Source organism: Lolium rigidum, chromosome 2 (assembly GCF_022539505.1).
Source record: "Lolium rigidum isolate FL_2022 chromosome 2, APGP_CSIRO_Lrig_0.1, whole genome shotgun sequence".
In the NCBI taxonomy this organism is placed as follows: domain Eukaryota; kingdom Viridiplantae; phylum Streptophyta; class Magnoliopsida; order Poales; family Poaceae; genus Lolium; species Lolium rigidum.
Genome location: NC_061509.1, coordinates 85014141 through 85039946, shown reverse-complemented (window position 1 = coordinate 85039946; position 25806 = coordinate 85014141). Strand labels below are relative to the sequence as shown.

The window sequence follows — 25806 nt, the reverse complement described above, 5'->3', positions numbered from 1 at the left end:
CAACACGAGTATGTCAGGGAATAATAACCGACTAGCTTTGTCGTTGTCGATGGAGAGCTGAGAGTACGAATCACCATTGTCGAGGACGTAGCAGCCGGGATAAAAACTGCGAGGATAATCCTCCTCGTGGCAACAACGACAAAAGATCCAAAATCGATCTGGCGAAGCAAGATCCGAAGGCCCATACCTAAAAAATTGTGTTAGTTCAACACCACCATTGACGCCGGGAAGAAGATCTCGTCGTCGAACGAAAGGCCGAAGATCACTTATTGCAGACGATGTCATCTCCATTGAGGGGAAAGCAACAAGAAGGCGGCTACCAGAATCCTAACATAATCTAATGAAAACAATACTTTTATTCGAAACTCCACGCATAAATCGGGTTCCCCACTCCTCCTGACGCCGGCGAAGCCGACCGGATGAGAGGGAACCAATCTATGGAGGAGGATGAACTGAAGACGGCTAGGATTGAGGCGGTGGCTGAGAGGAGAGACCGGAGGAAAAGACTTTTTTGGAGCAGTGCATACTTACAAAACACACATGAGTATTCTTTTAGTGGAGGGCAGATTGATACATACGGAGTACTATACACGCATACAGATACATCGGTTCACAAAAACGAAACACATATCGCTGACGCCGATCATTTCAGGATCACGAACACACACCCCTCGCGGGGATCTTATTTTGCAACACACGCATGCTGCTGAGCTCTGACGTAGTCCAACACGAAGGCTTGGAGCAGATACAGCTCAGTGCGTCCCGCCGCCGGGGAGCTTCTCCTTGATCTTCTCCATGACGCCCTTCTTCTCTCCGGTGGCCTCCGCGCCGTGCGTACCGGCGTACTCCCCGGCCACCGCCGTCTGCTGCTGCTGCTCGGCGGTGTCCTTGTGGCCGCCTCCGGGGAGCTTCTCCTTGATCTTCTCCTTCATCCCCTTCTTCCTCCTCCCGCCCACTCCATCGTCCTCGGACTACATACATATATCACAAGAGTCAAGATGATGATTCAACAGCACAAGCACAAGTTAAGATCGACGGTACGTATATGGAGAGACTCTGAGAGAGTGAAGCAGAATTAACGTACCGAGCTAGAGCTGGAGCTGCCGGAGCGGCGCAGGATGCCATCGGTCTTGTGGTCATCCTTCATCGGCTGGAGCTGCCCGCCAGCGGTGTAAAACAAAGGGTTTGGGAAACTGCTCGACACCCAATACGGGTGTGGCTATCTCATATATATATGGGTACCAAGAGGTACAATACAAGACATATACAACGCTACGTATATACAGTCTAACACCCTCCCTCAATCTTAACTGTGGCCTGAAGTACAAATCAAGTTAAGATTGCGCCTACAACCTACAAACTGCGGCTGTGGAAGAGGCTTCGTGAAGATGTCAGCAAGTTGATCTTTGGAGGAGATGAACTTGATACGAAGTAGCTTCTTTGCAACGCGTTCCCTGACAAAATGATAATCCACTTCAATGTGTTTCGTTCGGGCATGAAATACCGGATTAGACGAGAGGTATGTAGCACCGATGTTATCACACCAAAGGACTGGAGACTGATGTTGAGAGACTCGCAACTCTCTCAATAAGGACTGTAGCCATATGAGCTCAGCTGTAGCATTGGCAACTGCCTTGTATTCAGCTTCAGTACTACTGCGAGATACTGTAGCCTGCTTGCGAGCATTCCAGGCGATCAAGTTAGGACCAAAGAATACTGCATATCCCCCCGTGGATCGCTTGTCATCTGGATTACCAGCCCAATCCGCATCCGAGAAAGCTGAAAGCGCACAAGATGGGGCCGGCTGGAGAAGTAAACCATACGAGGCAGTGAGACAGACATAGCGCAAGATGCGCTTCACAGCTGACCAATGAGACGTTCTGGGCGCATGTAGATACTGACACACACGATTGACTGCATAGGAAACATCTGGTCTGGTGATAGTGAGATATTGCAGACCTCCAACGAGACTGCGGTACTCAGTGGCATCATCAGGCGAAAGAACATCTCCATCAAGAGCAGACATGCGATCAGTGGCAGACATAGGAGTGGTAGCATGTTTACACTTCAACATACCAGCACGGCGCAGCAAATCCAGAGAATACTTCTGCTGTGTAAGAGTCAGCCCAGCAGAAGACCGTGAGACCTCCAGACCAAGGAAATAGTGCAAAGCACCCAAATCCTTAACAGCAAAATCACCACTGAGTGCAGACACAAGGCGATCAGCAACAGCATCAGAGGAGCTGATAAGTATGATATCATCAACATAAACCAGCAGGTACATCGTAACCTCGGGACGTTGAAGAAGAAACAATGAGGTGTCAGCAGTGGACGGAACAAACCCATGAGCGCGAAGAACTGAGCCAAGTCGGGCATGCCACGCACGAGGAGCCTGCTTGAGTCCATACAAGGCCTTAACAAGGCGACAGAGGTGCTGAGGACGGGTAGGATCAACAAAGCCTGGAGGCTGACGCATATAAACCTCCTCCTCAAGAATGCCATGCAGAAACGCATTCTGCACATCAAGCTGACGAAGGAACCAACCTCGAGTAACAGCCAGAGAAAGCAGCAGGCGAATGGTAGTGGGCTTGACAACTGGACTGAACGTATCTTCATAATCAAGACCATACCTCTGTCTGAACCCCTTGGCAACTAAACGGGCCTTGTAGCGTTCAATAGAACCATCAGCATGCTTTTTAACTTTGAAGACCCACTTGGAATCAATAACATTAACTCCAGACACAGGAGGGACAAGACGCCAAGTGTTATTCTTCGCAGAGCCTGAAATTCCTGTTCCATCGCAAGTGCGCCAGTGAGGAATACCTAGAGCAGCCTGAAAATGACGAGGCTCAGCAGTGGGATCAGCAGTAGCATCAGCAACACAAGCAGCAATCCATGCAACAGTCCCATCCGTGCGTTCCTTTGGACGAAAAATCCCAGCCTGACTGCGAGTACGAGGTCCACGACCGACAGGCGCTGGCGGGACTGGAGACAGCGAGCTAGAGGCTGATGACGAAGTCGAGGCCGAGTCGGGCGCAGGAGACGCAGGGTTTGGCGAGGCCAACCCTGGCGAGGCTGGCGACGATGAGCCGGACACGGGAGACCCCAGCGACGGGGACCGAGGAGGTGTCGGGCCGAGCGGAGGCGGCCCAAGCGGGGCCGAGGCGGAGATGTCCAGCACCGGCGTGGCTGGGCCGGGCGAGGCAGCCGTGGCGGGCGGGGCTGCCGCGGGCAGAGCTGCTGCGAGCGGGGCAGCAGCGGGACCCGGCATGCATGGCGCATGCAACGGATCGACGTCCCGGACGTGATCCATGTCCGGCGCCTGATCATCCAGGAGCTCCAGTCGAGCGCCGCGTCCGATACCTGCAGCATGGTTAGGAAGCAACGCAGGAGTATATGCAGCATCTACAAATTGATCAGGCGATGGTGTAATGGAATGCATAGGTGGTGTGGGTGTAGGAGAGTTGTTCGGAAGTGCAGAAAAAGGGAACACATTCTCATCAAACACTACATCACGAGATATGTAAACGCGGTTCGTGGGAACATGTAGGCACTTGTACCCTTTGTGAAGGGAACTATACCCGAGGAAGACGCACTTTTTAGACCGAAACTCTAGCTTACGCTTGTTATATGGACGGAGATGAGGCCAACATGCACACCCAAACACCTTAAGAAACGTATAGTCTGGGAGTTCATTGAGCAAGAGTTCAAGGGGAGTTTTCATTTGTAGGAGTCGTGATGGAAGCCTATTTATCAAGAAACAGGCCGTGGAAAAGGCATCACTCCAAAACCGAAACGGAACGGAGGCATGAGCTAGTAAGGTAAGGCCAGTCTCTACCAGATGGCGATGTTTACGTTCAGCGGTGCCATTCTGCTGATGTGTATGAGGACAAGACACACGGTGCACAATCCCAAGCTTATTAAAGAACGAGTTGAGGTTGTGATATTCACCCCCCCAGTCGGACTGAACATGAAGAATTTTATGCTTAAGGAGACGCTCAACATGTGCTTGAAACTGAAGAAAGACATCGAACACATCAGATTTACGCTTAATAAGATAAAGCCAGGTGAACCGACTGTAAGCATCAATAAAACTGACATAGTAATTATGGCCACTAACAGACGTTTGGGCATGACCCCATACATCAGAAAACACAAGCTCAAGAGGATGTTTAACCACACGACTCGACTCTGAAAAAGGAAGCTGATGACTCTTGCCTTGCTGACAGGCATCACAGATAGTTTCTACAGCTTTATTGGACACAACTGGAAGATCATGGCGGTGCAGAACATGGCGAACTATGGGAGCAGCAGGATGACCGAGGCGCGCATGCCAGTGTGTAGATGACACGCGCACACCACTGAACACCTGGGGAGCATACGTCGCCGGTGGCGCATCAAGCGCGTATAGGCCATGGCGAAGGCGACCTCTAAGCAGAACGGCCCTCGTGTCCCGATCCTTGATGAAAAAATGAAAACGGTGAAATTCAGCAAGGACATTATTATCACGAGTAAGTTGGGGAATAGACAACAGACTGCGTGTGGCAGAAGGAACACGAAGAACATTACGAAGATGCAAATTGCGAGAGTTATGTGCAAGAAGGGAAGCCTGACCAACATGTGAGATGCGCATACCTGCTCCATTGGCGGTGCGAACCTGATCATGACCGCGATATGGCTCCTGGGTAGAGAGCTTACTCATCTCACTCGTCAGGTGGTTCGTAGCTCCAGTGTCCATATACCAGGACGAGTCAATGGGATAAGATGGAGTGTATCCGTGCTCCTGACCCGTCACAGCAGCAGCAGCACCGCTTGTCGTTGCCCTTGCCATTGTTGCCGATGCCGAGGAAGTCTTGCTTGAAGCGGCGATGCCGGCGAGAGGCGATGTGATTGTCGAGACCACACAGGCTGGCACGCTTGTTGAGCACCGCAAGAGGGGCAGCATGCACGCGGGCGACTCCCGCCCGTGACGGGCGGCGCGGCAGACCGCGAGGGCTGCGGAGGCCCAGACGCCGGCTTGCCACCCGGCGGTGGCGGCTTCTGTGGCTTACCGCGAGCAGCGGCGTTGGCAGAGGAGAAGCTCGGGGAGGCATGGCGCACCTTCACGCGCTGTTCACGACCGAGGAGGCGCGAGTAAAGCTCACGGCGCGGCAAGGGGTCATCACGACCACGCGATGTTCTCAATGAGATTATCATAGTCCTCATCAAGGCCATTCAGAACATAGGTGGTGAAGTCCTCGGAGCGAAGCGGCTGTCCAATGGAGGCGAGAGTGTCGGCGAGGCCGGCCATCTTGTTGAAGTAGTCCGTTATGCTGCTGTCATGGAGCTTGGTCTCGCCCAGTTCAGTGCGGATAGCATGGGCACGCGCCTGAGACTGGGAGGCGAAGCTTGAGTGAAGCGCCGTCCACGCTTCCCGCGACGTAGCGGCGAAGAGGACCAGCGACGAGACGCTCGGTGTGAGCGACGACCGGATGGCGTAAAGGATGGCCCGATCTTGGGCCACCCATGTGTGATGCGCCGGATGATACGGCGGCGGGCATGGGAGCGAGCCATCGACGTACCCCTCCAAGTAGCGGCTCCGAAGGAGCGGGAGCACTTGTGCACGCCACGACAAGTAATTGTCCGGCGTGAGCTTCACCGGCAGGAGGTGAGAGAAGTAGAACGGCGACGGTGCCGCAGGGTCTGCATGTGCCGGCGACGGTGGCGCGTAGAAGCCAGCCGGCGGTGCCATCTCCAAGGATGGGGCAGGGGCAGTGAGCGCCGAGGAGGCCCCATAGGCAGGCGCAGCCGCGTCGTAAGACGACGACGGATAGGCACCGTAAGGGGCGATCGGGGCAGTAGGGGCCCCGTAGGGCGTCGCCGAGGCGGCCCCATAGTGCGGCAGCGGCGGTACCGCATACGGCTGCAGGGGCGGCGTGCCGTAGGTCGGCGCCGACCAGCCATACGCCGGCGCAGTTTGGGCGCCATAGATCGGCGCAGAGTGGGCGCCATAGACCGGTGGCGGCGGATGGCCGCCATACGGCGGCAGGGGCGCGTTGGTCGAGGGAGGCGGGCCACCGTTGATGATCGGCGGCGGATCGCCCTCAGCGCCACGTCCGGCGGCGGCCGATGAGGAGGCCGACCCAGCTAGGGCACCCAGAGGTGCGGCGCCAGGGGCTGGCCACCACATGGCAAGCGGCCGGGAGGCGAGGAAGGGCGAGGCAGGAGCAGCGGCCGGGGCAGCCATGGCGACGGCGAGGAGCCGGCGCGACGGCGGCGGCGGCGGCCGGGGCCGATGCGATCGGCACGGCGGCGGCGGGTGCAGCGGAAGACATCGTAACCTAATCTGATACCATGTAAAACAAAGGGTTTGGGAAACTGCTCGACACCCAATACGGGTGTGGCTATCTCATATATATATGGGTACCAAGAGGTACAATACAAGACATATACAACGCTACCAAACTCACGTTCTACAAGGATTAGTTTCATATCTGCAATAAAGAGCTGAATTGCTCTCAAAAGGAAATACGAGGGGATACATTACGTTCATCTTGATCAAGTCAGATCCACCGGCAACGCCGCGTGTGACCAGAAGAGCATTGCGGGCCGTCGCTCGGAGGGGTCTCAGCCAGCCGCAGCTCTAGGCTCCCCCCGGCTCTACAGTGTTGACAAGGCCGCTGCCCGCCGGTGGGTTTTGGCGAGTCAACACATTCTCGGCACGCTCGGTGGGTTGATCGCCAAAACCCACCGGCGGGCAGCGGCCTTGTCAACACCGTAGAGCCGGGGAGCCTAGAGCTGCGGCTGGCCGAGACCCCTCCGAGCGACGGCCCGCAATGCTCTTCTGGTCACACGCGGCGTTGCGAAGTGCAGGGCGTGCCACCCGACCTATACCCGGTCGGGAAGGTGATGAGGTTGCCTCGCTTAGTTTCCTGCAGGGCATACATGTAAACGTTAAATACGAGCCTCGATCGGCTCTCAGGTTATCCTGTGAATCGGCTCAAAGAGCCGATCCACCCATGATCCGTACGGGGTGCACGAATACTTGGTGGTCCTGCTTGATCAAGATGAAGCTAATGAGATCTACGACGATTTAGGGTTTTCACCGCATAACCGGATCATCCTACTCCTGGTTGGGCCTTGCGGCCACGCACGGTGCTCGTAAGCCGATCCTAAACAAGGCCAAAAACCAACATGAAGTTGATCCTAGGAACATCCCGTTTAGGACTTGCGAACGCCACCCTACGTGCCACTGGATCCTCCCCCCATTGTAAGGCCAAACTATTGCAGATATTAAACTAATCCTTGTAGAACAAGGAGCAATCGTAACGGATCAGATCTACTAAATAATGGTCAAGCGGGGTGCCGCCCCACACCTGAGATAGGCGTGAGGACGGCTAGATATGCAAGGGTTGCACTACGTAAGCATGCTTAAACGAAGAACAATGCTAACCCTAACACATCTAATGATAACTACGTTGCTCGCCATCAAAAGCGCTTCGATACGAGCAACGCATGAACAACGTGGGGCTTGTGCTGCCTAGATCGCAAGATGCGATCTAGGCAGCATGTCGCTTACCTGATAGAAACCCTTGAGGTGAAGGGGTTGGCGATGCGCCGAGATTGGTTTGTTTTTGGGGTTGAACGTGAGTTGTTGTTTATTCCATAAACCCTAGGTACATATTTATAGTCCAGCGGACTTTCTAATGTGGGCGTGCACTAAACCGTGCACGAGATAAAATCTAACTTCTAAACCGATATACAATCTATTATATTAAGATACACGGGCTAACTAGCCCAAATTCTCCGTGCGAGGCCGCTTCATAGTTCTTCCATATGTAATCTCCCAAGCCCACCTTTGATCGCGGCCCACCTCCTGATTTAGCCAAAATCTGGTGATAACACATGCCCCCCTGGTTTTGGAAATAACATTTCCAAAATCATTATGCTTTCCTTCGAAGGGTCATGTCGTAGCGGAAGCGAGCTATTGCGGTATCCGTCATCATTATGCCCTGTCTTCTCGGCTTCTCGCAAAATTCGATAGCCCCAGCGTCATCTCCTCGGAACTTATACATTAAATCCTCACCGGGCTTCTCGTTATTTAACTCGTGCCGATTGATTAGCTTTCTTCATCTCCTTCCTCTGTTCCAACCATCGGCACCCCAAAAACCCTTCGCGCACCATGTCTTCTTCCTCCTCTCGCCTCGTCGGGACTTTCCTTTGAATCCTCTTCCCCGAACCGATGCCGGCACCGAGCCCACAAGAGGCCCATGCGGCCAACATCCGCCGCGCCATTGAGGCCGGGGAGGAGTCAGACCATGACTTCTCCATCCGGTCCGAGGACGACCAGTCCTCGACGGACGGGGAGAGCGACCTCCGTTTCCTCGCCGGCGGGGAATCGGAGGAGGAGAGCGACGACGATCGCTTCTCCTGGGACGACTTCACCTCCTCCGAGGGGGTGGTGGAGGACGAAGAGGAGGAGGAGGACGATGACGACGACTCCCTCGAGGGCTACCCACCGGCAAAGCGCCTTCGCATGTGGTGGGACGACGACAGCGGCGATGATGAAGACGGGGACGAAGCCCCCGTGGAGGGCTACGGGAGCAGCGACGAGGAGCCCATCGGCAGCGGTGCCGATGAGAGCTCGAGGATGACGACGAGGGCGGTGACGGCCCGTAGATAGGACCCCCGAGCATAGGGTCAGTAGTAGCAGATGGGGCAATGTATCCCCTAGTCTTTCCTTTTGAGGGCAATTAGCTTTTTATGTAAGAAATCTCGCCTATCAATGAAGAATTGCTCCCCAACTTGAGTTTGCCGATTTCTTCTGAGTTTGATTGAGCCGATTTGTCCTCTTTGCCAATGTGTAATGAGCCGATAACACGCATCGGTCCTTCAACGAGCAATCTACCGGGCTCGTTGCCCCCGAGTCTCAGCCAACGCAAAACAGAGACGAGGATACGCGCATGAACTGTGTAGACCTGGGCCTGATCGTGTGTGGGGGAGTTCCTTATGCAGCGTCAGCCGATTTGAACACAAATCGGCTTATCTGAGCGGAAAGCCTTCAAGGTGAGCTGCCCCCCCGATCCTCTTTCTTCCTCTGACAGCCGATAATCTTTCGTTTCAGCTGCACTAGCCCCACAGATTGAAAATCCTGGATTTGGTGACGGCTTGATAATCCTCGCACAACTAGAGTCGATGGCTACGCATCGGCTGTTTCTTGATTCTGAAGTCGATGTCTGCTGCATCGGCTGTGCTTGAAAATTTTCGAATTTTCACCTTTTTTTTTTTATTTTTACGGCCGACCTGTACATCGGCCCCCATATTCCAATACCCATCAACAAAAGATGAGATGCTTCTGTTGCATATCCTCGCATTTTCATATACCTGGGTGCCCCCCCGAGCCGATTCTGTCAAGAAAATTGATGGTATCGGCTCGTTGGATAACATGTTGAACCCAGGTAGAAAGGTAGGTGAGGATAATTTTGGCCGATTGCTTGGAATCGGCCTCCACGTTGCTTGTTCGTTGAAGGTTTTGTAAGTTCCCTTCGTAAATTTTTGGGGCCGATCACAAGGATCAGCCTCTCCTGGTTTGCCCATTGGTTTGATCTTGCTACTTGGTCGGGCTGGATGAAACCAACCCAACCTCCGACTTGATGCGCTTGCTTGTCGTCCACCTTGTGTGCTCCGTAGAGTCGTGGAGCGCTACGCTCCGTCGGCAAGACGAGTACCATGTTTGTGCCAGCCGATGTCTCATCATCGGCTTTCCTCCGTTTAGGGCGCCACTCCATTTTCCGTGGACGACCCTCTTCATCCAGGGTTCGCTGAACCTTTGCAGCCAGATCAGGCCGTGCCTTTCTTAGCGTATGCAGGTACAACCTTTCGGCTTCCTCCAGGCCGCGCAATCGCTGAACCCTGCGCTTTTGGGAACGGCTGAGTCCGTCAGGGCACCACCTTGGCCGGTGGTACCTGTCTTCTTCCACTTCTCCCTCGTTCTCTGAATCCTCAAGATCTGCCCAACGAGGTGACTCAGCGCGTTTGCTTTGTGACGGGAGAGGCCCTAGGCGCTCGAACACAGACACGTTGGCTGCCTCCTTCTTTTTCTGATTGCATTACGGGCAATTGCCGATTGTGGGCAATCGGCTCATTCCCGAATCCCGGCAGTGTACGAAGAAGGGGCAGTCCCAATGCCTGGCGTTGTCGTCTTGCTCCCTTGATGCTTCCGTGGCATAGCGCTCGTGTTCCTCCTCCTCGTGATCCTGCCGACGATATCTTCTGGCTTCTCTAGCCAAACGATCTTCTCTATCACCGTAATTGGGTCGCCGGCGTTGACCATACTGACTAACATATTTGTTGAGGATGTGATCAGAGAGGGGTCGCTGATATCTTATATTCTTCACCTCTCCCTCTGTGACATAGCGCTTGCCATCATGACGGAGCCGATCGCGTGGAGCGGCCTCTTCGTATCCTTGCTGTGAGAGCAGCTGCCCTCATCTCCATCTTTGCCGGAGTGGTTTCCGGGTCCTACCATGTTGATGCTGAACGAGGGACCTGGCCGGCAACCTTCGGGGTAGGTGATTTCCACCATGTTAACGGCGGGGAAGGGTTGGGTGTCGACCTTCATGGCGTGCTGGTTGAAAATTAGCCGCCCCTTCTCTATCGCCGCTTGGATGTGCTGACGCCACACCCGGCCGTCGTTGGTGGCATGGGAAAGCGAGTTGTGGAATTTGCAGTACGGCTTTCCGTTTAGCTCTTTCGCCGTGGGGAACTTGAGACCTTCAGGAACCGTCAACTGTTTCTCCTTGAGCAGGAGGTCGAAGATTTGTTCGGTCTTGGTCACGTCAAAATCAAATCCCACGGGCGGCCCTGGTGGCTTTACCCATTTGCGAGGCCACGGGGTTCCCCCACGAGTCCACTCAGCCCATCGCTATCTCTTGGCCTCCCGCAGGCACTTCATCCTCCTCTGTATCGACCATAACTACTGCACGCTTGAACTTGTCTTGGTACATGTCGGGGTGGCGCTGTTCATATGCTGATAGTTTCTGAACCATGTGCGCCAGCGAGGGATAATCTGGTTGGGAGGCCATGTCCTTGAGCTGTGTTGCAAGGCCTGCTACTGCCAACTCGGTCGCTTCCTTTTCGGTTATACGAACCGAATAACATCGGTTCCTAAGATTCCTGAAGCGGCTGGATGTATTCGTCACCGTTTCTCCGCGCTTCGACGTAGTTGTGCTAGATCGGCAATGCCGGACTCGGAAGCTTCGAATGGTATTGCATATGGAGCTGCTCTTCCAATTGCTTCCAAGATCTGGATGGAGTTTGTCTGGCAGCGAGGTGTACCATCCAAAAGCCGATCCCGTGAGGGACTCGTGAAAAGAGCCTCACGCGTAGCTGATCCGACACCGAAGCCGGTCCTAGTTGAGCCAAATATCGGCCGACGTGCTCGATGGAGCTGGAGCCATCTGATCCACTGAATTTGGAGAAGTCAGGGAGCCGATATTTAGGTGGCAGCGGGATCATCTCGTAATCGTCGGGGTACGGCTTGGAATAGCCGACTGCCCTTCTTTTCGGTATTATGCCGAACTGGTCTCTCAGTATAGTACTGATCTGATCCGCTGTGCTGGCCGAAGGAGTTGCACTCTGAAGATTCGCCGGGGTGGCGTACTTGGCCTGCCATGTTTGCTTTTCCAGCTACGAGCCAGCCTGCGGGAGCTGGGCTCGGGAGTTTCGTCGGCGTGGCGTATTTAGTTAACCACATCTGCTCTGTCGCCGACGTTCCTCCAGTCTTCACCGGAGTCCCCGATGCTGTTGCCTGGTTTGTGAGTGCCCGGTCACCACAATCCGGCACATACATGCACGCGTATCCATGAGGGATCTCCTTAGGCGCCTCCATTAAGAACCGGTAGTCACCGGGGTCGCCACCAATTCCGTAGACGAGGAATGCCGGTGTAGTCGGCACTTCAGCTGAGTGCCGCCAACGCAAACGGCAGCGGTGGACGGGACTCGGAAAGGCAACTCTCCTTGATGAGTCCCGAGAGCTGGTCCCGACGGCGAGTACCGGTGGCTCATGATCTCTCGGATCACGCGCGAGCGACACGCTCCAGCGACGTTGACCAAGTTCTCGAGTGGCGGTGTAGCGAGTGAGCCACCGGGTAGTTGATCTCCTGCCGCGAGACCCACGGTGCGTTCCTCCGACGGGGAAGAGAGGTCTATCCCATCGAGTGCACCTTCCGGTGAGAACCCCTTCCATCCGATGCCACCGAACGGGTTCTGCGAAAAGAGCCGATGAGGTCGGCTTCGAGGGTAGCCTTGATCTCGTTGTATTGCTTCTTGAGGTCGTCGGGCAGATCCTCGTAGGTGGCCGGCGTGCCGTCCGCCATCTCGGATGTAGATGGCGATGTGGTTGATGTAGACGATTGTCCCACCGGGCGTGCCGGAATGTGTTGATTGCCAAAACCCACCGGCGGGCAGCGGCCTTGTCAACACTCGTAGAGCCGGGGGAGCCTAGAGCTGCGGCTGGCTGAGACCCCTCCGAGCGACGGCCCGCAATGCTCTTCCGGTCACACGCGGCGTTGCGAAGTGCAGGGCGTGCCACCTGACCTATACCTGGTCGGGAAGGTGATGAGGTTGCCTCGCTTAGTTTCTGCGGGGCATACATGTAAACGTTAAATACGAGCCTCGATCGGCTCTCAGGTTATCCTGTGGATCGGCTCAAAGAGCCGATCCACCCATGATCCGTACGGGGTGCACGAATACTTGGTGGTCCTGCTTGATCAAGATGAAGCTAATGAGATCTACGACGATTTAGGGTTTTCACCGCATAACCGGATCATCCTACTCCAGAGTTGGGCCTTGCGGCCACGCACGGTGCTCGTAAGCCGATCCTAAACAAGGCCAAAAAACCAACATGAAGTTGATCCTAGGAACATCCCGTTTAGGACTTGCGAACGCCACCCTACGTGCCACTGGATCCTCCCCATTGTAAGGCCAAACTATTGCGAGATATTAAACTAATCCTTGTAGAACAAGGAGCAATCGTAACGGATCGAGATCTACTAAATAATGATCAAGCGGGGTGCCGCCCCACACCTGAGATAGGCGTGAGGACGGCTAGATATGCAAGGGTTGCACTACGTAAGCATGCTTAAACGAAGAACAATGCTAACCCTAACACATCTAATGATAACTACGTTGCTCGCCATCAAAAGCGCTTCGAGTACGAGCAACGCATGAACAACGTGGGGCTTGTGCTGCCTAGATCGCAAGATGCGATCTAGGCAGCATGTCGCTTACCTGATAGAAACCCTTGAGGTGAAGGGGTTGGCGATGCGCCGAGATTGGTTTGTTTTTGGGGTTGAACGTGAGTTGTCAACACTGTAGAGCCGATAACAATGCTAAACCCTAACACATCTAATGATAATCAGATTTTGAACCCCCATATTCGTTTTTGGGGTATTTACAGATACACGGGCAATTAAGCCCAACTTGGTATAAAAGGCCGATCCACATACTTCTTCTATATATTTCTTCACATCCATCTTTGATCGCGGCCCTCCTCTGACTTGGTCAAATTCTGGTGATAACACATGCCCCCCTGGTTTTGGAAATGATATTTCCAAAATCATTACGTTTTCCTTTCGTCGGGTCATGTCATGGCAGAGCAGAACCATTGCAGCATTTTTCGTCGGGTCATGTCATGGCGAGCGCGAACCATTGCTCCGCACAATTTGACCATTGTCTTTGAGTACTGCCTCCTCGAAAACTGCTGTGGCATTGAATTCTTTCACCGTGGCCCTCTTTATTTAACCGCTCTGAGCAATTCGCCATTTCACCATCCCGCTCTGTTCTGGCCATCGGCACCCAAAAACCCCCAAACTCCCACAGCCATGTCTTCCTCTTCTTCTTCCCCCTCGTCGGTCTTCCACGACTCTTCCTCCGAGCTTTCCTACGGGTCTTCCTCCTCCCGCGAGACGCCACCGGACATCCGCGCCCCAGAAGCATGGGACCTGGAAGACCATGCCTCCTCTGTCTGGTCCGAAGACGACCAGTCCCTGACCAGCGGGGACGGAGATCTTCAGTTCCTCGCCGTCGGGGAACCGGAGTCGGAGAGCGAGGACGACCAGTTCCCCTGGGACGGCTGCCCCACCTCTGAAGAAGAGGAAGAGGAAGATGACGATGACGATGACTCACTCGAGGGTTATCCGCCAGCGAAGCGTCTCCGCATGTGGTGGGACGACGACAGCAGCGACGATGAAGACGAAGACGAAGCTCCCGTAGAGGGTTACGGAAGCAGCGACGAGGAACCCATCGGCAGTAGTGCCGATGAGAGTTCCGAGGACGACGACGAAGGAAGCGACGGCCCATAGATCTCTTGTTCTCCCTTCCCAAACAATCGGCTCTTTCTTTGTAAGGAATCCCCTCAACTAATCTCCCCCTTGTCGACTGCCGAATGGAGTTGTCGTACAGGGAGCCGATGGCAAAATATCGGCTCATCTTGCTGTCTGAGGCCAAGCTGTGTATAAACTTATTTTGCTAAAGTCGATATCAGCGTATCGGCTCCGTTTACGAAGTCGATGCCCGTGCATCGGCTGTACTTGCAAGCTGTTAATCTCCATATGTTTTCTCAAGTCGATGCTCGTGCATCGGCTCTGATGTATATATTTTTTTTTACTGGCCGATTCTGAAATCGGCCCCCACATCTTACTGTCCATCATCCCACATGCTTGGGAAATATTTCTTGAGGTGTTGACCATTAACGGCCACGGGGAACTTTTCGCCGCTCAATTCCTCCGAGCATGTACGCATTACCCTTCAAGGCCTGGACCACTTTGTACGGGCCGTGCCAATTAGGAGACCATTTGCCATATGCCTTATCCCTGGTTCCCAATGGCAACACAGCTTCCCACACAAGATCACCAACTTGGAACTCCTTTGGTCTAACCTTTTTGTTGTAAGCACGAGCCACCCTGGCTTTGTTTTCCTTAATCTTCTCCAACGACCAAAGCCTGAGTTCTGTTGCGTCCTCAATAGTGTCGCTCATCAAAGCTGCATATTCTTCAGCTGTAATTTCCCAGGGCAATACGGCCTCCTGTCCATATACAAGCTGGTACGGCGAGGTCTTTATAGCTCCCATCAACAAAAGATGAGACGCTTCTGTTGCATATCCTCGCATTTTCATATACCTGGGTGCCCCCCCGAGCCGATTCTGTCAAGAAAATTGATGGTATCGGCTCTGTTGGATAACATGTTGAACCCAGGTAGAAAGGTAGGTGAGGATAATTTTGGCCGATTGCTTGGAATCGGCCTCCACGTTGCTTGTTCGTTGAAGGTTTTGTAAGTTCCCTTCGTAAATTTTTTGGGGCCGATCACAAGGATCAGCCTCTCTCTGGTTTGCCCATTGGTTTGATCTTGCTACTTGGTCGGGCTGGATGAAACCAACCCAACCTCTCGACTTGATGCGCCTGCTGTCGTCCACCTTGTGTGCTCCGTAGAGTCGTGGAGCGCTACGCTCTGTCGGCAAGACGAGTACCATGTTTGTGCCGGCCGATGTCTCATCATCGGCTTTCCTCTGTTTAGGGCGCCACTCCATTTTCCGTGGACGACCCTCTTCATCCAGGGTTCGCTGAACCTTTGCGACGGATCAGGCCGTGCCTTTCTTAGCGTATGCGGGTACAACCTTTCGGCTTCCTCCGGGCCGCGCAATCGCCGAACCTCGCGCTTCGGGAACGGCTGAGTCCGTCGGGGCACCACCTTGGCCGGTGGTACCTGTCTTCTTCCACTTCTCCCTCGTCTCTCGAATCCTCAAGATCTGCCCAACGAGGTGACTCAGCGCATTTGCTTTGTGACGGGAGAGGCCCTAGGCGCTCGAACACGGACACGTTGGCTGCCTCCTTCTTTTTCGATTGCATTCGGGCAATTGCCGATTGTGGGCAATCGGCTCATTCCTGAATCCCAGCAGTGTCTGAAGAAGGGGCAGTCCCAATGCCTGGCGTTGTCGTCTTGCTCCCTTGATGCTTCCGTGGCATAGCGCTCGTGTTCCTCCTCATCGTGATCCTGCCGACGATATCTTCTGGCTTCTCTAGCCAAACGATCTTCTCTATCACCGTAATTGGGTCGCCGGCGTTGACCATACTGACTAACATATTTGTTGAGGAGATGATCGGAGAGAGGGTCGCTGATATCTTATATTCTTCACCTCTCCCTCTCGTGACATAGCGCTTGCCATCATGACGGAGCCGATCGCGTGGAGCGGCCTCTTCCGTATCCTTGCTGTGAGAGCAGCTGCCCTCATCTCCATCTTTGCCGGAGTGGTTTCCGAGGTCCTACCATGTTGATGCTGAACGAGGGACCTGGGCGGCAACCTTCGGGGTAGGTGATTTCCACCATGTTAACGGCGGGGAAGGGTTGGGTGTCGACCTTCATGGCGTACTCGGTTGAAAATTAGCCGCCCCTTCTCTATCGCCGCTTGGATGTGCCGACGCCACACCCGCGGTCGTTGGTGGCATGGGAAAGCGAGTTGTGGAATTTGCGGTACGGCTTTCCGTTTAGCTCTTTCGCCGTGGGGAACTTGAGACCTTCGAGGAACCGTCAACTGTTTCTCCTTGAGCAGGAGGTCGAAGATTTGTTCGGTCTTGGTCACGTCAAAATCAAATCCCCCGGGCGGCCCTGGTGGCTTTACCCATTTGCGGGCCACAGGGGTTCCTCCCCGAGTCCACTCAGCCATCGCTATCTCTTGGCCTCCCGCGAGCACTTCATCCTCCTCCGTATCGACCATGACTACCGCACGCTTGAACTTGTCTTGGTACAGGTCGGGGGTGGCGCTCGTTCATATGCCGATAGTTTCGAACCATGTGCGCCGGTGAGGGATAATCTGCTTGGGAGGCCATGTCCTTGAGCTGTGTTGCAAGGCACGCTACGCCAACTCGACTCGCTTCCTTTTCGGTTATACGAACCGAGTAACATCGGTTCCTGAGATTCTCGAAGCGCCGGATGTATTCTGTCACCGTTTCTCCGCGCTTCGACGTAGTTGTGCTAGATCGGCAATGCCGGACTCGGAAGCTTCGAATGGTATTGCATATGGAACTGTTCTTCCAATTGCTTCCAAGACCGGATGGAGTTCGCCGGTAGAGAGGTGTACCATCCAAAAGCCGATCCCGTGAGGGACTCGTGAAAAGAGCCTCACGCGTAGCTGATCCGACACCGAAGCCGGTCCTAGTTGAGCCAAATATCGGCCGACGTGCTCGATGGAGCTGGAGCCATCCGATCCACCGAATTTGGAGAAGTCGAGGAGCCGATATTTTGGTGGCAGCGGGATCATCTCGTAATCGTCGAGGTACGGCTTGGAATAGCCGACCGCCCTTCTTTTCGGCATCATGCCGAGCCGGTCTCTCGATATGGTACCGATCTGATCCGTTGTGCTTGGCCGTAGGAGTTGCACTCCGAAGATTCGCCGGGGTGGCGTACTTGGCCTGCCACGTTTGCTTTTCCAGCTACGAGCCAGCTGCGGAGAGCTGGGCTCGGGAGTTTCGTCGGTGTGGCGTATTTAGTTAGCCACGTACGCTCTGTCGCCGACGTTCCTCCTGTCTTCGCCGGAGTCCCCGATGTTGTGGCCTGGTTTGTGAGTGCCCGAGTCACCACAATCCGGCACATACATGCACGCGTACCCATGAGGGATCTCCTTAGGCGCCTCCATTAAGAGCTCGGTAGTCACCGGGGTCGCCACCAATTCGCGTAGACGAGGAATGCCGGTGTAGCCGGCACTTCGGCAGGTGCCGCCAACGCAAATGGCAGCGGTGGACGGGACCGGAATGGCAACTCTCCTTGATGCGTCCCGAGAGCTGGTCCCGACGGCGAGTGCTGGTGGCTCATGATCTCCTGGATGACGCGCGGAGCGACACGCTCCAGCACGTTGACCAAGTTCTCGAGTGGCGGTGTAGCGAGTGAGCCACCGGGTAGTTGATCTCTGCCGCGAGACCCCGGTGCGTTCCTCCGACGGGGCGGAGAGGTCTACCCCATCGAGTGCACCTTCGGTGAGAACCCCTTCCATCCGATGCCACCGGAACGGGTTCTGCGAAAAGAGCCGATGAGGTCGGCTTCGAGGGTAGCCTTGATCTCGTTGTATTGCTTCTTGAGGTCATCGAGGCGGATCCTCGTAGGTGAGCGGCGTACCGTCCGCCATCTCGGATGTAGATGGCGATGTGGTTGATGTAGACGATTGTCCCACCGGTGCGTGCCGAGAATGTGTTGATTGCCAAAACCCACCGGCGGGCAGCGGCCTTGTCAACACTTGTAGAGCCGGGGGGAGCCTAGAGCTGCGGCTGGCTGAGACCCCTCCGAGCGACGGCCCGCAATGCTCTTCCGGTCACACGCGGCGTTGCGAAGTGCAGGGCGTGCCACCTGACCTATACCTGGTCGGGGAAGGTGATGAGGTTGCCTCGCTTAGTTTCTGCGGGGCATACATGTAAACGTTAAATACGAGCCTCGATCGGCTCTCGGGTTATCTGTGAATCGGCTCAAAGAGCCGATCCACCCATGATCCGTACGGGGTGCACGAATACTTGGTGGTCCTGCTTGATCAAGATGAAGCTAATGAGATCTACGACGATTTAGGGTTTTCACCGCATAACCGGATCATCCTACTCCGAGGTTGGGCCTTGCGGCCACGCACGGTGCTCGTAAGCCGATCCTAAACAAGGCCAAAAAACCAACATGAAGTTGATCCTAGGAACATCCCGTTTAGGACTTGCGAACGCCACCCTATGTGCCACTGGATCCTCCCCCCATTGTAAGGCCAAACTATTGCGAGATATTAAACTAATCCTTGTAGAACAAGGAGCAATCGTAACGGATCAGATCTACTAAATAATGATCAAGCGGGTGCCGCCCCCACACCTGAGATAGGCGTGAGGACGGCTAGATATGCAAGGGTTGCACTACGTAAGCATGCTTAAACGAAGAACAATGCTAACCCTAACACATCTAATGATAACTACGTTGCTCGCCATCAAAAGCGCTTCAGTACGAGCAACGCATGAACAACGTGGGGCTTGTGCTGCCTAGATCGCAAGATGCGATCTAGGCAGCATGTCGCTTACCTGATAGAAACCCTTGAGGTGAAGGGGTTGGCGATGCGCCGAGATTGGTTTGTTTTTGGGGTTGAACGTGAGTTGTTGTTTATTCCATAAACCCTAGGTACATATTTATAGTCCAGGGGACTTTCTAATGAGGGCGTGCACTAAACCGTGCACGACTAAGATTCTATCTCTAAACTAAAATACGATCTAATATGTTACAGATACACGGGCAATTAAGCCCAACTTGGTATAAAAGGCCGATCCACATACTTCTTCTATATATTTCTTCACATCCATCTTTGATCGCGGCCCTCCTCTGACTTGGTCAAATTCTGGTGATAACACCGGGTAGACGTTGGTGAATGTGTTGACTGCCAAAACCCACCGGCGGGCAGCGGCCTTGTCAACACTGTAGAGCCGGGGGGAGCCTAGAGCTGCGGCTGGCTGAGACCCCTCCGAGCGACGGCCCGCAATGCTCTTCTGGTCACACGCGGCGTTGCGAAGTGCAAGGGCGTGCCACCTGACCTATACCTATCAACAAAAGATGAGATGCTTCTGTTGCATATCCTCGCATTTTCATATACCTGGGTGCCCCCCCGAGCCGATTCTGTCAAGAAATTTGATGGTATCGGCTCTGTTGGATAACATGTTGAACCCAGGTAGAAAGGTAGGTGAGGATAATTTTTTGGCCGATTACTGGAATCGGCCTCCACGTTGCTTATTCGTTGAAGGTCTTGTAAGTTCCCTTCGTAAATTTTTGGGGCCGATCACAAGGATCAGCCTCTCCTGGTTTGCTCATTGGTTTGATCTTGCTACTTGGTCGAGCTGGATGAAACCAACCCAACCTCCGACTTGATGCGCTTGCTGTCGTCCACCTTGAATGCTCAGTAGAGTCGTGGAGGGCTAAGCTCCGTCGGCAAGACGAGTACCATGTTTGTGCCGGCCGATGTCTCATCATCGGCTTTCCTCTGTTTGGGGCGCCACTCCATTTTCCGTGGACGACCCTCTTCATCCAGGGTTCGCTGAACTTTTGCAGCCGAGATCAGGCCGTGCCTTCCTTAGCGTATGCAGGTACAACCTTTCGGCTTCCTCCAGGCCGCGCAATCGCTGAACCCTGCGCTTTTGGGAACGGCTGAGTCCGTCGGGGCACCACCTTGGCCGGTGGTACCTGTCTTCTTCCACTTCTCCCTCGTCTTCTGAATCTTCAAGATCTGCCCAACGAGGTGACTCGGCGCGTTTGCTTTGTGGCGGGAGAGGCCCTAGGCGCTCGAACACGGACACGTTGGCTGCCTCCTTCTTTCTCCGATTGCATTCGGGCAATTGCCGATTGTGGGCAATCGGCTCATTCTGAATCCCAGCGAGTGTATGAAGAAGGGGCAGTCCCAATGCCTGGCGTTGTCGTCTTGCTCCCTTGATGCTTCCGTGGCATAGCGCTCGTGCTCCTCCTCATCGCGATTCTGCCGACGATGTCTTCTGGCTTCTCTAGCCAAACGATCTTCTCTATCATCGTAATTGGGTCGCCGGCGTTGGTCATACTGACTAACGTATTTGCTGAGGAGGTGATCGAGAGAGGGTCGCCGATATCTTACATTTTTCACCTCTCCCTCCGTGACATAGCGCTTGCCATCATGACGGAGCCGATCGCGTGGAGCGGCCTCTTCCGTATCCTTCGCTGTGAGAGCAGCTGCCCTCATCTCCATCTTTGCCGAGTGGTTTCCGAGTCCTACCATGTTGATGCTGAACGAGGGACCTGGCTGGCAACCTTCGGGGTAGGTGATTTCCACCATGTTAACGGCGGGGAAGGGTTGGGTGTCGACCTTCATGGCGTACTGGTTGAAAATTAGCCGCCCCTTCTCTATCGCCGCTTGGATGTGCCGACGCCACACCCGGCGGTCGTTGGTGGCATGGGAAAGCGAGTTGTGGAATTTGCGATACGGCTTTCCGTTTAGCTCTTTCGCCGTGGGGAACTTGAGACCTTCGAGGAACCGTCAACTTGTTTCTCCTTGAGCAGGAGGTCGAAGATCTGTTCAGTCTTGGTCACGTCAAAATCAAATCCCCGGGCGGCCCCGGTGGCTTTACCCATTTGCGAGGCCACGGGGTTCCCCCCGAGTCCACTCAGCCCATCGCTATCTCTTGGCCTCCCGCGAGCACTTCATCCTCCTCTGTATCGACCATAACTACTGCACGCTTGAACTTGTCTTGGTACATGTCGGGGTGGCGCTGTTCATATGCTGATAGTTTCTGAACCATGTGCGCCAGCGAGGGATAATCTGGTTGGGAGGCCATGTCCTTGAGCTGTGTTGCAAGGCCAGCTACTGCCAACTCGACTGCTTCCTTTTCGGTTATACGAACCGAATAACATCGGTTCCTAAGATTCCTGAAGCGCCGGATGTATTCGTCACCGTTTCTCAGCGCTTCGACGTAGTTGTGCTAGATCGGCAATGCCGGACTCGGAAGCTTCGAATGGTATTGCATATGGAACTGCTCTTCCAATTGCTTCCAAGACTCGGATGGAGTTTGCCGGCAGCGAGGTGTACCATCCAAAAGCCGATCCCGTGAGGGACCGTGAAAAGAGCCTCACGCGTAGCTGATCCGACACCGAAGCCGGTCCTAGTTGAGCCAAATATCGGCCGACGTGCTCGATGGAGCTGGAGCCATCCGATCCACCGAATTTGGAGAAGTCGGGGAGCCGATATTTAGGTGGCAGCGGGATCATCTCGTAATCGTCGGGGTACGGCTTGGAATAGCCGACTCGCCCTTCTTTCGGTATCATGCCGAACTGGTCTCTCGGTATAGTACCGATCTGATCCGCTGTGCTGGCCGAAGGAGTTGCACTCGAAGATTTGCCGGGGTGGCGTACTTGGCCTGCCATGTTTGCTTTTCCAGCTCCGAGCCAGCCTGCAGGAGCCGGGCTCGGGAGTTTCGTCGGCGTGGCGTATTTAGTTAACCACATCCGCTCCGTCGCCGACGTTCCTCCCGGTCTTCGCCGGAGTCCCCGATCGTTGTTGCCTGGTTTGTGAGTGCCCGGTCACCACAATCCGGCACATACATGCACGCGTATCCATGAGGGATCTCCTTAGGCGCCTCCATTAAGAACCGGTAGTCACCGGGGTCGCCACCAATCTCGTAGACGAGGAATGCCGGTGTAGTCGGCACTTCAGCTGGTGCCGCCAACGCAAACGGCGGCGGTGGACGGGACCGGAAAGGCAACTCTCCTTGATGAGTCCCGAGAGCTGGTCCCGACGGCGAGTACCGGTGGCTCATGATCTCTCGGATCACGCGCGGAGCGACACGCTCCAGCACGTTGACCAAGTTCTCGAGTGGCGGTGTAGCGAGTGAGCCACCGGGTAGTTGATCTCCGCCGCCGAGACCCCGGTGCGTTCCTCCGACGGGGAAGAGAGGTCTATCCCATCGAGTGCACCTTCGCGGTGAGAACCCCTTCCATCCGATGCCACCGGAACGGGTTCTCCGAAAAGAGCCGATGAGGTCGGCTTCGAGGGTAGCCTTGATCTCGTTGTATTGCTTCTTGAGGTCGTCGGGCGGATCCTCGTAGGTGGCCGGCGTGCCGTCCGCCATCTCGGATGTAGATGGCGATGTGGTTGATGTAGACGATTGTCCCACCGGGCGTGCCGGAATGTGTTGACCGCCAAAACCCACCGGCGGGCAGCGGCCTTGTCAACACCGTAGAGCCGGGGGAGCCTAGAGCTGCGGCTGGCTGAGACCCCTCCGAGCGACGGCCCGCAATGCTCTTCTGGTCACACGCGGCGTTGCGAAGTGCAAGGGCGTGCCACCTGACCTATACCTATCAACAAAAGATGAGATGCTTCTGTTGCATATCCTCGCATTTTCATATACCTGGGTGTTGCGATCTAGGCAGCACAAGCCCCACGTTGTTCATGCGTTGCTCGTACTGAAGCGCTTTTGATGGCGAGCAACGTAGTTATCTTTAGATGTGTTAGGGTTAGCATTGTTCTTCGTTTAAGCATGCTTACGTAGTGCAACCCTTGCATATCTAGCCGTCCTCACGCCTATCTCAGGAGTGGGGGCGGCACCCCGCTTGATCATTATTTAGTAGATCTGATCCGTTACGATTGCTCCTTGTTCTACAAGGATTAGTTTAATATCTGCAATAGTTTGGCCTTACAATGGGGGGAGGATCCGGTGGCACGTAGGGTGGCGTTCGCAAGTCCTAAACGGGATGTTCCTAGGATCAACTTCATGTTGGTTTTCCGGCCTTGTTTAGGATCGGCTTACGAGCACCGTGCGTGGCCGCAAGGCCCAACCTGGAGTAGGATGATCCGGTTATGCGGTGAAAACCCTAAATCGTCGTAGATTTCATTAGCTTCATCTTGATCAAGCAGGACCACCAAAACCCACCGGCGGGCAGCGGCCTTGTCAACACTGTAGAGCCGGGGGGAGCCTAGAGCTGCGGCTGGCTGAGACCCCTCCGAGCGACGGCCCGCAATGCTCTTCTGGTCACACGCGGCGTTGCGAAGTGCAAGGGCGTGCCACCCGACCTATACCCGGTCGGGAAGGTGATGAGGTTGCCTCGCTTAGTTTCCTGCAGGCATACATGTAAACGTTAAATACGAGCCTCGATCGGCTCTCGGGTTATCTCGTGAATCGGCTCAAAGAGCCGATCCACCCATGATCCGTACGGGGTGCACGAATACTTGGTGGTCCCGCTTGATCAAGATGAAGCTAATGAGATCTACGACGATTTAGGGTTTTCACCACATAACCGGATCATCCTACTCCAGGTTGGGCCTTGCGGCCACGCACGGTGCTCGTAAGCCGATCCTAAACAAGGCCGAAAAACCAACATGAAGTTGATCCTAGGAACATCCCGTTTAGGACTTGCGAACGCCACCCTACGTGCCACTCGGATCCTCCCCCCATTGTAAGGCCAAACTATTGCGGATATTAAACTAATCCTTGTAGAACAAGGAGCAATCGTAACGGATCAGATCTACTAAATAATGATCAAGCGGGGTGCCGCCCCACACTCGAGATAGGCGTGAGGACGGCTAGATATGCAAGGGTTGCACTACGTAAGCATGTTTAAACGAAGAACAATGCTAACCCTAACACATCTAAAGATAACTATGTTGCTCGCCATCAAAAGCGCTTCAGTACGAGCAACGCATGAACAACGTGGGGCTTGTGCTGCCTAGATCGCAAGATGCGATCTAGGCAGCATGTCGCTTACCTGATAGAAACCCTCGAGGTGAAGGGGTTGGCGATGCGCCGAGATTGGTTTGTTTTTGGGGTTGAACGTGAGTTGTTGTTTATTCCATAAACCCTAGATACATATTTATAGTCCAGGGGACTTTCTAATGAGGGCGTGCACTAAACCGTGCACGACTAAGATTCTATCTCTAAACTAAAATAGATCTAATATGTTACAGATACACGGGCAATTAAGCCCAACAGGCCGATTCATATAATTCTCCACGTATATTTCCTTAAGCCCATCTTGACTGCGGCCCACCTCTGACTCGGTCAAATCTTGGTGATAACACATGCCCCCCTGGTTTTGGAAATAACATTTCCAAAATCATTATGCTTTCCCTTCGAAGGGTCATGTCGTAGCAGAGCAAAGCCGTTACAGCATCCGTCATCATTATGCCCTGTCTTCTCAGCTTCTCTAAAAATCCTGACAGCTTTAGCATCGATCCCTTGGAAGTTGTAATGGCATTAATCCTTCGCCAGATTTATCATTATTTAACCGCGCCGACTGGTTAGCTCTCTCTCATATCCTCTATTCCATCCCAGCTATCGGCACCAAAAAACCCCCTCCTCCTGTAGCAATGTCTTCCTCTTCCTCTTCCTTCTCAAAACTCTTCCCCCAATCTTCGCCGAAGAAGAAGACCCAGGATAGCCTCCACCCCGCAGTGAATCCCTTCTCCTCCGACAAGGAGGAAAAAGAAGGAGAAGCAGCGAAGGCCAAAACCTCTCCTTCCGCCCAGCTCCCGCCGAAGAAGCGCCCCCGCATGTGGGCGGACAGGCGAGGACGAGGATGATGACGAAGAGGAAGAGGAGGAGGATGACTCCTCCTCCTCCATCGGGTACCCGCCTACCAAGCGCTTCCGCTCCCGGGCGGACAGCGAGGATGATGATGATGACGAGGAGGAAGAGGCTCCGGCCAAGGGCCGGGGCAGCAGCCGACGAAGAGCTCCCTGGGAGCAGCGCCGACGACGTCGACGGCGGCGATGACGAGGACAGCGACGACTAGTAGTATAGGACTAGTAGTAGCAGTGCACTAGGCACCAGATCCCTCCTTTGAGAGCCATCGGCTCTTTCTTGTAAAGCCGCTCCTTGGAATTAATGAAATTGTTCTTTCCATTTATCCTTTAATCGCTCCAATTTCATTCCCTCCGTTTGCCATGCTAAGACCGACAGCAACGCGTCGGACTTCTTTCCTTTCTTGCAGCAACGACGACAGTCCAAGCCCCGTACTAGGCGTCGGCTTTTCCTTCCCAGTTCCTCGCCCGAGACGACCATGATGCAGCCCGCGGCTCGAGGTGACCCTAATCGGCTCTCAAAAACAGGGCATCTTCCGGGCTTGTTGCCCCCGAGTCTCGACCAAGATAAAGCAAAGCTGTATGGACCTAGGCTTGATCATGTCCGAGGGAGCTCCTTATGCCGAGCTAGCCGATTTAAATATACATCGGCTTCCCAAAAACGGAGAGCCCTCGGGTGAGCTGCCCCCGAGTTTCTTCGGTCCTCGCCGGCCGGATAGGCTCCCCGACATTAA

General features: G+C 54.4%; 1 protein-coding gene across 1 annotated transcript in view; it reads right to left on the bottom strand.

The window, feature by feature from the left end:
- Positions 1 to 653: 653 nt before the first annotated feature.
- LOC124686850 (dehydrin DHN1-like) overlaps positions 654 to 25806 on the bottom strand; it is a 28598-nt gene continuing 3445 nt past the window's right edge. The window contains exons 2-3 of the mRNA XM_047220737.1: positions 1085 to 1193; positions 654 to 971 (exon numbers count right to left, since the gene is read on the bottom strand). Of these exons, the coding sequence (XP_047076693.1) occupies positions 753 to 971; positions 1085 to 1193 (328 nt within the window). The 3' untranslated portion in view covers positions 654 to 752. The remainder of the gene's footprint in view (positions 972 to 1084; positions 1194 to 25806) is intronic.